The 13,163-nt window shown below is 51.4% G+C and overlaps 1 protein-coding gene across 1 annotated transcript; it reads right to left on the bottom strand.

Moving 5' to 3' along the window:
- On the bottom strand, positions 1-12,119 carry LOC143375586 (segmentation protein paired). Its single transcript, XM_076824862.1, has 5 exons — positions 11,429-12,119; positions 6,859-6,997; positions 6,206-6,495; positions 1,777-2,220; positions 1-1,487 (listed from the first exon to the last, which is right to left on the bottom strand). Exons 1-5 carry the CDS (start codon positions 11,487-11,489, stop codon positions 901-903), a joined length of 1,521 nt encoding a protein of 506 aa, XP_076680977.1. The 5' UTR covers positions 11,490-12,119; the 3' UTR covers positions 1-900.
- Positions 12,120-13,163: the final 1,044 nt, after the last annotated feature.

Here is a 13,163-nt window from a genome sequence, read left to right as displayed (position 1 = left end):
GTTAAGACTTTATTCAATAACCATGTGGAGCACTGTACAATTATCATACATATTTCATACGACATACGTACGCTTAATTTTATAAAACGATTTACAGCGACGCTTTCAGAAAGTTGAGATTAAAAACCTACTCTTTACTTTGACTTACAATCTCCTGATGTGAATCCATCGATAATCAGGTTGCCAAAGGTACAGAAATTAAACGGCGACTCGACACGTGATCGAATGTGCGATGATCGGTTCATTAATCTAATTAGCCGATCGTCAATTCCGAAAAGAAGTAAGAGGAAGTCGAAATAATTAGCTACCTATTATTTACACGTTAAATGACATTTTTGGTCGCGTTGTATACACACACGAAAGAGAGAATGGGCTAATGGAATATTAGACAAGGAAAACATACCCGAAAACCGAGAACAAGAGAAGCAAATACATATGTACATCGTTCGACTAACTACTTACGGTATTAACTTAAACTATACAACGAGACAGCTGATTTACCCATTGCTACAAAAGGCAAGCACGTGCGATTCTGCTTCCACGACAGTCGCCCGCAAACCGCTGCGAGACGATCGCTAACACCGCGGGTGGTATCTACGTATCTCGGCTAAATCGAAGATTACGATCACTGGGATTCGCCCGTCCCAAAGCTAAGGAAGCTCAACTTGTCTTAACTTTCATACAACGACGAATTTCTAATACGAACTTAACGTTTAATACTTAAACATTTACTGGCATACCGTTTTGCTCGAGCTTCGCGAGCTAATTACGAGAAGTAACGCGACTATGCCCTCCCGCTGCCAAACCAGTTGGCACTTGGTACTGCAGACTTTCACCTCTATGGAACCATCGAACCTACCGCTCGGTGACAACTCTATCTACCTCCGAAGACGCACCCCCTCAGTACCAACTGTAAAACGGTTGATGGGGAGCAGGCCTGGGGGGTTGCTGGAAGCCTTGAGCACTGTAATGGCTGGCGAACGCTTGGTGGTGGTGGGTGGCGTGTGTGTGTGATTGCTGCAGGCTCGAGGGTGGACTAGAGAGGCCAACCCTTCCCCCGCTGGTGATTGGAAGGTTCCACGAGGGCGAGGTGTTCCCCTGGCTACCCTGCTGCTGCTGCGACTGCTGCTGATGGACAGGCGACACCGAGCTGATCGGCAGGTCTGAGGAGGTCAGCTGATCGGATGCTGGGTTCGAGTTTCCAGAATTGGGGCCCATCATGGTGACCAGCGAGTTGGGCGTTGGGGGTAGCTGATGGTTGCTGGGTTGTTGGTAAGTGGAGGACGGGACAGGGGCGACGGGAGAGACTTGGTGGGCCATGTGGCTGGTGCTGGTGGAGGACGTTGCGGGTAACAGGGAGCTGGGGTAGGTCACAGAGGGTGAAAGTCCGTAGCTCGACGTGGATCCGACGGACGGTGGTAGGCGAGCTGAATCTGGCGTCAGTTGGTGAGACATGCTGGTGTGGTGGGACGAGTACAACTCTGGAACTGAGAAAAAAACGTTGATTAATGAATGGGTCGCTTTGAAAGGGTTTGGGAGGATAGGCGAGCAAGGTAAGTGGCCCCATTAGCTGATGCCCAAGAATCTAATGGCTAAACAACTGAATTCTATCCCTGGTCTGATGAATTTTAAATACGTTCCCCTTTGCAATGATCGATATTGAATTTCTATTATCCATTGCAAAGGCAACCACCAGCAGCAATTGGCTTGCGAAGGGAACAAGTTAGCCAATGGAGACATTCACCTTACTACTAAAAATCAAGCAACTCGACTCACCTTGACTGGACGAGAACGTGGTGTCTGGCAGAGTCTGTCCGTGAGGATGAGGATGAGGATGGGGATGCGGATGAGGATGAGGATGAGGATGACTCGGAGGAACCGCTGCGGCAGCGTGAGGATGGGGCGCAGCCGGTGGATGAAGCACGTAAGAAGCTGCCGGATAGGCCACCGAGCTGACGTAACCGCCGGATGTGGTCGAAGACAACTGCTTCCTGAGCCTAGCCCGCCTGTTGCTGAACCACACTTGGATCCTGGCCTCCGTCAACTTCGTCCTCTGCGCCAGTTCCTCCCTGGTGTAGATGTCTGGGTACTGGGTCCTCTCGAAAGCCCTCTCTAGCTCGTCCAACTGATGGGCGGTGAAGGTCGTCCTGCTTCTGCGTTGCTTCCTCTTCAGGGGAATCCCTGGCTCGCTCTCGCAGTCGGACCCGGAGCTGGTCTTGCCTGGAAACGAGGACGAACGTGAGATTTAGTAAATAAGTTTCTCTGGAAAATTGTCCTTTCATTCTCTTCACTTTGTAACAGGAATGAAAACCTTGAACCGATCGGAGATTCACGGTTAATGGTCTAATGGACCAGGCAGGGGTGCTTCGCAACGCTGAATTTCCTGCCTGTTTTACGTTAACAACCGACTAGTTACTGTAGCCGCGGAACGCGCAAAAAAATACGGCAGAAACGCAACAAAATAATGAGGTGCCTGTGGAGCTACAAGGCAGACTGAATTATGGGGTCGTGTCTAATAGCTATTAATTCCCCCTGCTCGTGTCACCTGGCCAACCGCCTCTCTCTCTCGCTCTCTTCCTCTCCAGGTGAACGCACCTCCCGGTTTACGGTTTGTTTTGCCGAGCCGAAGTTCAAAAGGAACCGCTGGTTATTTCACACTCGATTCGCGATCGACTCGTTAGCCACCGCGTTCCTTCCTCCCTTCCTCTCCTTCTTATTTCCAAACTCGCACTCCCCCTCGATTGTTCTCGACGAGTATTACGACCAATTGAAGTCCTCCCTCGCGAGAGAAGAATTCCGCCGGCCGCGTTGACTTCTATTTACCACTAATTTCTACGCCTCAGTGGAGTAACTCTACCATTCAACCGACGACTCGAGGGAACGTCCCATTTCCCCGGCCCGGCTGCCCTCTCGCGACAGGGTTCCCCCGTCCACGCGCCAGGAATTCGAAAGAGGGGTAAAAGAAGAAGCATCGCCGCCTCTCAGGCCGCTCGGCGCATTTTTAGATTATCGCGGAGGAGTCATCATCATCGCCGACGCGAAAGGGGAGACGGATGACAACGCGCTCGTAAAAAGAACGAGAGGAGGCGAGTTTCTTCCGCGGAAGGCCTCGCCGCGGCGCTTGGAATCGTCGAGCGGCTTTACGCGGTGGCCGCGACTAATCGGCCGACGACGCCTGACGCCGGGACGCCCCGCGTTGATGCCCATTCGACACGGGCTCTATTCTCGGACGAAATCGCCTCTTCCTTTTCCTTTCTCGCATCGGCTCGTTCCGAGAGCTTCCGCGGCCACTCCGCGACCCTCCTCCGAACTTTTTACTTTTGCCTCACTCGAGTATTATTGTGGGAATTATTATGGGAGGAATGGTAGAATTCCTTTGATGCGCAGGGAGTCTCGAAAGTTTCCATGAACGTTCTAGGGTTCAAGATGCGTTGCCATTCGTCTAGGAATTTTCCTAGCGGGGCTGAGTGTAATTTTCCAAGGGCCCCGCGAGGAACACCTGCATATTTGTATATCGTTTCGGCGGGAGAGACGATAGAAGAGTGAGCGCCGCTGATTCGCGAAATCACGACAAAGATTGCATCCTCCGCGAGACTAAGCGGTCGCTACCGGCTAGTAATTACCAAACTTTCGAACCCAAAATTACCGAACGGAGGGGGCCGAGAGATTGCTAGGTTGCCTGGACGCGATTCCCTAAGCTGGGCCAGAAGACACCGATGAAGACACCACACGCATTACTTCTCTCACTTGAGCAGCAGGAAACGACCGGAGATCTTAAGGTCCCTTAATGTCGAGCAAATTCCGGGTAATATCGTTAAACAGCTCCGAATAATTTCCATCGAACGCGAGAGAGAAGAGCGAGGTAAATTCGAAGTACCTATCTTCGGTAGGTATCTCGCGAAACTCGAATCGCTTCGATACTACTTTAATCGCCCCGGGAGCGAATTCCTCGCGGTAAATCAAGAGGAAAATTGAGAATCGCGTGTTCCCCGCAGTTTGACAGGCACGAGGCGCACAGTGGTCGGCGCCCTTTCAGCTTTCTCACCCCCGCCGGTGGTAACACGTCGTTTTTGCCCTCCTCTTTTTGTTTTGAAAGGCCGCCACCGACCATCGGGCCCGATCGACTTACAAATCTACGAGCAGTTTCTCCTCGTTTTGCTCTTTCATCTTCGCCGACGCGAGCCCTCCAACGATCCCACGACGGACCACGGTCGTCGGTTAGCGCGTTCCATTCTCGTCGACGGGGGTGCAAGCAACCCCGCGAGCCGTGAGAAATCTTCAACGCCAAATCCGTCCATCGAGCTGCGCGATAACGCGATACAAAGACAGCGGCGGTTCCAGCTCGCGCGCTCGTTGCAAATAGGCAGATCGGTTTGTAGAATAAATGTGGACAGGCTAAGTATCCCGGGAGTTAGCAAATTTTTCGCAGCTTTCCCCGAGGAGAGTGGAGAGATCTCGCCGAGAGGATTCCTCGATCCTTCCGTGCATCCCTCGATCGCGCCTGCACACGCGGCTTCTGCAATCGATGCCCGACGATACCAGCTATCGAACTTTCGGACGTGCACGTGGGCATGTACCGGGCGGCGAGAAGATTACAGAGCCGAGGGGCCAGCTACCGAGCCGTTCTCGCGGCGGCGTACCCGGAGAACCGGTAATTTCCAAGATCGAGAAACGCCAGGCTGATTAATGCGCGAGCATTTAATTTATTCATTCACCGTTTCGAGATCCTGCTCGTGTACCTTGGTGGTCTATCGGCCAGCTGATGGGGCGTGTCATCGACGGACTCGCTCGATGCTAACTGCTCCTAAGCTGAGATTCGCAATTTTCCCATTTCCATCGGCTCGCGGTTGCTACACTGTAGCCTGCTGCGTTCTTTCGCCGTCTCGTCTCGATGGTGTCGCGAGGAAGGGGGTGCGGTAGCGATCGCGATGCAATAATTTAAAATTCAACGAGTTTACGATCTAGATTAGTCGCAGAATCGGCTTCCGTTTATGCTGCTTTTAGAATTTAATTCTTAGACCAGTCAGGATCGGTTGGGGCTGCAAGAGTGCGAGCTCGAATCTGGATCAGGGCGATGCGTAAGAAAAAATAATGCCAGCGGCTTAACGCTGTATTCCCTCGAATTAAAACCTTCCGAGGCTTAAGTGCTGGCTGACTTTCTTCCCGCGGAACCCCTGGTAAGAACTTTGTTGCGCAAAGTCGGGGGGAGAGTTGCACGCGAGCGCAGGAAAGGGTAAAATAAGGGGAAACCGATGCTCCGCGGCAGCTAAGAAACCCTCTTTCTCGAATCCTCCGCGATGATTAAAGAGTCTGGGAGGTAAGTTCCAGCTTGGAGCGCGAATTAACTGCGAACTACTTGCTAAGCTCCACTTTCGATCGCCCTCGTAATTTGCTGCGTTGTAATTTTCCCTTCGGACGGAGCGTCACGCTGCACAGGAAGCTGTTACACCTTAATGGACGCTTTTATCGCGGACATATTTCTCGCGGCGGTCGATCGCCGGCGAAATTTTTCCGCCCACCGCTTTGCGGTGCAACGAAAACGCGCTCCACTTCGGGAACGAGCGACCGAAGGAGGCAAACAGACGGAGAAAGAAGGGAGGGAAAAGAAAAAGGCGCGAAGCATTTTAATATTCGAAATTCGAAGTTCAGGTGTTCGGGGGAAATTATACGGCAGGAAAAAGGTGGCCGATTGAATTTTGAGGGAGCTGCCGTAACGAGATCCCCGAGGACGAAATTACGAGCCGATGTTGTTATAATCTAATTTTGCACGGTGGCGCTGTTACGGGGGCATATATATGCGCGAGGCTGATTCACTGGCTCAGGTGGATGATCATCAATCTTGGTCAGGCCGGCTGAGAAAGGAGACACGAGTCCGCCGTGATCTCGATCGAATGAAGTTTTTGTCAAAGCATATGGAAAGCATCGCGGAATTTTAATGCGCAATTTTATTCCAAGGTCGAGCTTCGAGTCTCGCTGGAGAAACTCGAGATGCGAGGCTGCAGGTGTTTCCAACTTCCACGACGAAGTCGCCGCCAATTGACTCCGTCGTATTTAGGTGTATTAATATCAAGAGGCTGCGAAAACTTTGTTCGATTCTGCGCCTGTCGTCGGAGAAACCGGCGAGAAACCGAGACAAACTGAGCTCCCCTCCCAGAAGGTAGAATTGAATGAAAAGTGTTGAGGAAAATCATGGATCGGGACTCACCATCTCCAAGCTTCGCCTCGTCCTCAGGATCGCGACCTCTGAGGAGCCTGGAGATCGCAGAAACGCTGGGAGCGCTGGTCCTGTCGCAGATCCCCTCCTTGATCAATCTATCCCGAATCTCCCACGAGAAGATTCCTGGATTGTCGCGTTTGTACTCCTCGATCCTTGCCTCGACCTCCGGCGTGGCCACTCTGGGCTTGCTCCCGCCGATCACCCCGGGCCTGATGCTTCCAGTCTCCTGATACCGATTCAGGATCTTCGAGACGCATCCGTGGGACACCCTTAGTTGCCTGTGAAAAGGGAGCAGGGAGATTGAAATGGGATTCGTTCGCCTCTGCTGGCGGGGAAGTGGACTAATAGGCTCAGTAATAGTAATAGCAAAAATGTTAATTAGTAATTCATCGAAATATTTCTTTTATCAGGCATATTACTTCGATGAGAAATCTAGTTGGAGTTCTAGATTTCTGGTTGCATATGTAACCTGTATTTAATCTAGTTGGAGTTCTAGATTTCTGGTTGCATTTGTAACCTGCATTTAATCTAGTTGGAGGACTTCTAGATTTCTAGATTAGGGACGATATCGATCCATGGATCTCGCTTCCAAGGGGGTTGCAAAAGCTACTACGTATAGATAACAAAGTGGGCTCCTTTACCTTGATATAACGCAAGGCCTGACCCCAGCGGCAGCCATTTCCACGATTTTCAGTCGAATATGATTCGGCAAAGGGCGCCCATTTATGAAGACACCTCCCAGCTGATTGACGCGCCCCTGGCCTGGAATCGATCCTAAATCTGCGACAAAGGAAAGTGTCCAAGATCAGTACGCGGCGTGCACAGTCCTCCGAGCGTCTTTGCATTCAGCTCTATCAATAAAATTCCCTCCGTGCCTTGGAAATGATCCTCCACTACTCTCCAACCCTATGTACCTATTAGCCATTCTCGTTCCTGTCGAGCTCCTTCAGCCCGGCCGAAAGGATATCCCTGATCGAAGGCCGATCGCGGAACCGCGGATCCTATTGTTTGCGCGTGCGCGAACCAGCCAAGAGAACAGTTACTCCGTTGGCGAATAAAGAGAAACCTGGATTTATCGTTCCACCTTCACCTCGACGTGGTTTCCTGCGTGTCGCGGGGGAGGCGCGGCGAAAGGGGAAAGGAGGAAGAAAGAGAGGCGGCCGAGAAAGAAAGAGTTATTGGCTGGCGCACAGTCCCATAAATAACGATAAGAACCAATGAATCTGAGGGTTTACGACGCACAACACTGATAGCGTATAATTTGCCTGGTTAACTGCAATCTGCGTGGCGCGATTGCGATCGGACCGACTGTTTGCCTCGCAGTCCTCTATCGAGAACCCTTCGGGCAGAAAGAATTGTAACTCATCGCCGAGGGTCCATAGAAACCTTCCACCCCCATTGAGAATTCTTTGCTTCATCGTTCGCGCCTCTCCGGAGCTCCAATTTCCTTCCTCGCCTTTTACATCCCAGCCGGTAGCGATTAGAAAATGATTTAAAAATATTTTCCCCCCAGCGTTGCGCAACTGTGCGATTTCGCCGACGAACCCAGATCCACTTTCAAGCAACAGCAACGTTCTGGCCTCCCCGGAGAGCCTTGAATCCCGACCAAAAAGCTGGCTGATTAATTCGAACGTAACAGCCCCTTGTCTTTCCTCGCGCGGCGCGAAGTGGCAGGCTTCCAGCTAAATCGCAACCGATATCGCACGGTAACTGGACCGATCGCGATCGGCCGCGCGCAAGAAGCCTTCGCTGCGAGGTTGTGATTCATTTTTGTGACACAGTAACGAGAGGAAAAACGGGGCACACCAATGACGACGGAGCGCCAAAGTGTTGGCCGTCGATGCGAGACGTTATGAAGCGGTGGGAAAAAAAGGGCGCGGATTATTATCATTCTGCCGCGGGATTAAAAACGCACTCGCACGGTCCGCTTGAGTTCGAGAAGTAATTAAATTTTTTCGCCACGCCGACCACGACGTTACTTCTGCCGCGTAGTTTTTCTAGTCGCTGCGAAATGGAAAATGAAACGGGGAAAAACGGAGTTTCAAGGTTCCCGGGAGCTGTTCTTTGGAGCGGACCCACGTCAGAGACTCCAAACACTTCTGTTAAGAAGAATAATTACGAAGTGCCTGCGAAGCTGAGTACCATCCAGCTAATGGAAAGTTAAAGCAGCTATTGTCGACGCCAGGATCGCTGAGGAACTTGAAAGGAAACGCTCGAGCTGCGCGATCGCTGGAAACTCAGGTGGAAGACAACGATCGTCCTTCGACGTGCCTCGAAATCGAAACGATCGATCGGAATGAAAAAATATCCGGCCAGCGACTAGCGGGGACTGGGTCGCGAGCAGTCGTAGTCGTTGGCGAGGAACGGAACGCCCCGATTTTCCTCGCTTTCGATTTTTTCCACCGCGCCGCGCGCTAGAAATCTCGCGGGGTTTTTCGGGGTGGGTGGGTCCCGGTGCTCCCAAGCGGAAAAGCCGCGGAGCCTCCGGGCCTCCGCGCGGCCCGTTCGACGATCGATGCTTTCCCACGCCGTGGATCTCGCGAGATCGCGTCACCTTGGCGCGCGGGAGGAACAAACGAACCGGCGAATCGACGATCACGTAACGATTAACGAAGCGAGGACGAAAAAAGCCGGCGAGAGGGACGGATGGAAAAAGCGAAAACGCCGGTTCCACGGATTGCGCAGAATCGGCCGCGGCCTGGCGTTGCGTAAGCGGAGTTATGCACCGGCTTGGGTGCAGCCGACGGCCGAAAAACGGCGAGCCGAGCGCGGCCGCGCCAGCGGATCCTTCTCGCTCCTTTCTTACGAATCCCCGTCCACTCGAGGGCGGCTGAAAAAGCGGCCGATATTGCTAATTGTTTCGCTAATTGGCGCGATCTTTCCGACGCCGCGAGTTTCTCGCGCGGGTTATCCGTGACCCGATTTTGTGTTTTCTTAGGGGGGGGTTGAACGACGACGGAGTTTCACAAGCTAGGAAGCTTAGATTATCAGCTACACTGAATGGGACGAGCGGTTCTTAAAGAAGAGCGGAGACCAGCCTCCTTGCCAAATATAGATACAGAAATTAAAGGTTCCCTAATTGCTTGCTAGCTTCCCGTGTTTCCGTGATCGATGTGTCTGGAGCACAGGGGTTATTACGGTAATGCCAGATAATCCTGAACTGAGAAGTGGAATGGAGGCTCTTTTTTTTTTTTATTAACAGTGAATCGCAGAGCCACGTAATCGCGACATCTGCGAGGAAGGATTAAACCGAAGCCTCGGATGCGTGCGCGGCTGCAATTAATGTGCAACAAAGGAAGCGACCACTCGAGAAATTAATCTTTTGCCCCCGCTTCTCACGCGGCCGCGCCGCGTCGCGTCAGCCCGCTGTAAAATAATTAAACATCGATGGAGCGCGCGTCCCGGCCGCGTAATCACTGAAAACGCGCCCGCCGCATTATTAATCTTGCGGGAATATTTAATTACACGTGCCCCGGCGATCGTTAAACGCTTACATTTTGCATACAACTCGGAGAAACCATTCGCGCCGACTAATTGCCGGGTGCAATTAAATTCTCGCGCCGCCGGTGCGTAATGTCGGACAGTGACAAATGATGATCCGCAGCGCGCGTAAACAACGAATGGAAATGCAGAGTTCGGGGACGAGCTAGCAGCTTGCGTTGCAATTCCATTTAATTCCATTCCCCGATCCGGCCGATTGTTACTGCCTACCGCGAGAGCTGCATCCTACGCTTCAACGTCATTTTTAACGTCAACGTCAAAGTTCTTAGTATTTGTTGCTTCGTTTACCAGCAGGTACAATTCGTGGAAGTCTTTAGAATCTCACTGGGATTCATTGAAATCTCTAGCTTGCAATGACATCGAACGATACCTGTTAACGATTCGAAACAGCCCATCGAATGGAAGCTTCCTGTTAAATAATTATCAAACAGAGGGATGCAAGTAGAAGGCAAAAGATCAGTTGCACGAATATGCCGGGGAAATGGTCCTATTCAAATCGAATCCTAATCAGAGCTTCTCCAAAATAATTCTCAACGATCCTCTTAATTCCCCCTGGAGATTCATCTTGGGAATTGAACAGAAAAGTCGCCGGCACCGGGGAGGACTGAGATTTACGAGACAATAAACGAGGGTCGTCCGGGAGTCCAGTTTGGGGATTTTTCGAGGAGAGCCGCTCATGAAGCCCTGTGACGAGAATTTCCCGGCCTCGGACGTCAACAATGCCGAACAAGCTTGACCGATTACACGGTAGATTTTCGATTTCTCCAGAGCCAACCGAGAGAAAGAAGAATCCTGCGATCATCGCGTTGCCATTGCTTCGCACGCGAATTCGCTCTCGTCGAATTGCATTTGCTTTGATTTTAATCTGGCTGAAAGAGAGTGGGTACCTATTGAAATAACAGGCACCGATGTATCGAGCAATCGGAGCGCTGCTTTTATTGACTATCGCTACTGATACCATCGGCTCCTCGATGCTGACTAATGATTCCAGCAATTTCTTCTACCGTCGACGAGCAAAGCGAAGGATCGAATGCAGGAGTATTGCGCAGGGGATCGTAGGCAATCCCTGTCGTTTTTTTTTTTAGGCAAAGGAAAGAAAAGGAAAATAGTGGTTCGGGGCTTGCAAAGTCGAGCGGCAAGGAGCACGAGGAGAGTACCTACTACAGAGCGACGGCACAGTCCCTCGAAAAATGTATTTCGTTATTTATGACGGTCATTAATGGTAATGTTCCGGTCTTCTCGGGCCAGGTAAGGTTATATATCAACGCCCCGTTTAAAATCCCGCAGGATATCCTGTCGGTGGAAATCTGCAAGATTTCCCTGCCACCGGGCTAGTTGTAAAATCGGAATTCTCCGAACGGTTCCCGACGGAGTATTACGCAATACCACTACGATCTACCATTCTTACAACATTTTCAACCACCCAAGGAACCCTCCCTTTGGAGTACACTTCTTTTCGATGCTCAGAAATATTTCTCAAGCTCGATCAACTGAAACTGCCTCTCCTGGTAATTTAATAGGTATCAAGAATTCTAACATAAGCGTAGCACTATTTTTCCCTCTCCCACCCCCAAATACATCCCTAGCTATTCCTTACCCTGCGCGCTCAGATAAATCTGTGTCTATAAGAAGCTATAAAATATACGTGAACCTGCCAGCCGAAGCGCGCGAGGACTTGCCAGCCAGTTGAAATCACCCAGGTTCTCTTACCTTGGAAAGGGTATCCAGTGAAGCAGGGTCGCATCATCGAGAAGTTCGTGGTCACCGTCATCTCAGCGCGTCCGCGCCACCGGTGTTGCTCTCACAAACCCCGGCCACAAAAGCTGTCACAGCACTGTTCCTCCCTCTCGAGAAGCTTCACCGAACGAGCATCACCAGCCCCCCGACGACACCACTCGGAGCGTGGACCCGCGGCTCGAGATCGAGCGACAGGGCGAACAGAGGATAGAAACACGCGCAGGGGTATCTCACTGATCTCCGTTTACAGGGACCACGCGGCCGAGGAACTGTCAACACTTCCAACCCCCTGTCCAGGATCACTCTCTGCTAGTTCGGCTGCTCCTCCGGTTGGATCGCGGCCAGAACACCTGTATCCCCGTAACCGTGGTAGTCCTTGGACGACTGTGCTGGACCTGGACAGATCGGCTCGCTGATCCTGACTAGCCTCCTCGACCATTCGCCGCCAGGGTAACTAACGTTTGGCCACTCCCATCGCGTGCCCGCCGCGATCCGAGGATGGTGGGGAAGCTGGACTCGGTGCCAGGGAAGCCTGGTCTTCGGTTAGGTAGCGAGGACAACGTGGTCGGGCCGCTTTCGTACCTGTTTCCCTCGGAGTCGCCGACCAATCCATGATGAGAAAGGCTCCCCTTGTCGCGCCCCTACAGGCACGCCCAGCCGCGCATGAGTGGAAGCCTGCGGGGGAGGACTGTGCGGAGACCATGCTGTCTTTCGGCGAGTGCTCCTTTTTCCGGACGCCCAGGGTGGGGGTACCTTCGACACCCAGGTGGATGCGACATTTTTGGGTCCCTTGGCTGGGTTACGTGATTGGGGGTGGTTTTCGGGTTAATTGAATTGGATTTATTGGTAGCTGTTTGGGATTGTTTGGGTGTGGAGGGCTGCTCGTGAGTGGGGGTGATTTGTTGTGGTACTTGGTTACCTGGTAATTGGAGATTCTTTGGGATTGGTGATTGGGTGTGATTTGGGAGTTGGTGATTGACAGGGTTGTGGAGGTACGTGGAGTTCTTTGGTATCGGTTCTTTTCATGTATCTCTTCGTGTATCGTGTCATCTTTGGGCTGAGAAGTTTTGGAGCAGACTTTATAGAGATGCTGGACGTGGTGATTGGGTGTGATTTTGGAGTTAGTGATTGACAGGGTTGTGGAGGTACGTGGAGTTCTTTGGTATCGGTTCTTTTCATGTATCTCTTCGTGTATCGTGTCATCTTTGGGCTGAGAAGTTTTGGAGCAGACTTTATAGAGATGCTGGACGTGGTGATTGGGTGTGATTTGGGAGTTGGTGATTGACAGGGTTGTAGAGGTACGTGGAGTTCTTTGGTATCGGTTCTTTTCATGTATCTCTTCGTGTATCGTGTCATCTTTGGGCTGAGACGTTTTGGAGCAGACTTTATAAAGATGCTGGACGTGGTGATTGGGTGTGATTTGGGAGTTAGTGATTGAAAGGGTTGTAGAGGTACGTGGAGTTCTTTGGTATCGGTTCTTTTCATGCATCTCTTCGTGTATCGTGTCATCTTTGGGCTGAGTTTTGGAGCAGACTTTATAGAGATGCTGGACGTCTATGAAGATGACTTTGAACTATTCACAGGTTGTTCAACGATGCTACAGATGTCGAAATTCTCGTTCGAGAAGTATGAGGTGGGTTCTGGAGCGTCTACTTTCGGGTAGGCTGTATGTTAAAATACTTTTACGAAGCTGGTGTTGTATCTATGG

Source organism: Andrena cerasifolii, chromosome 12, assembly GCF_050908995.1.
Source record: "Andrena cerasifolii isolate SP2316 chromosome 12, iyAndCera1_principal, whole genome shotgun sequence".
Classification (NCBI taxonomy): domain Eukaryota; kingdom Metazoa; phylum Arthropoda; class Insecta; order Hymenoptera; family Andrenidae; genus Andrena; species Andrena cerasifolii.
The sequence above is the reverse complement of the archived record's forward strand: the minus strand, read 5'-3'. Positions and strand labels throughout refer to the sequence as shown.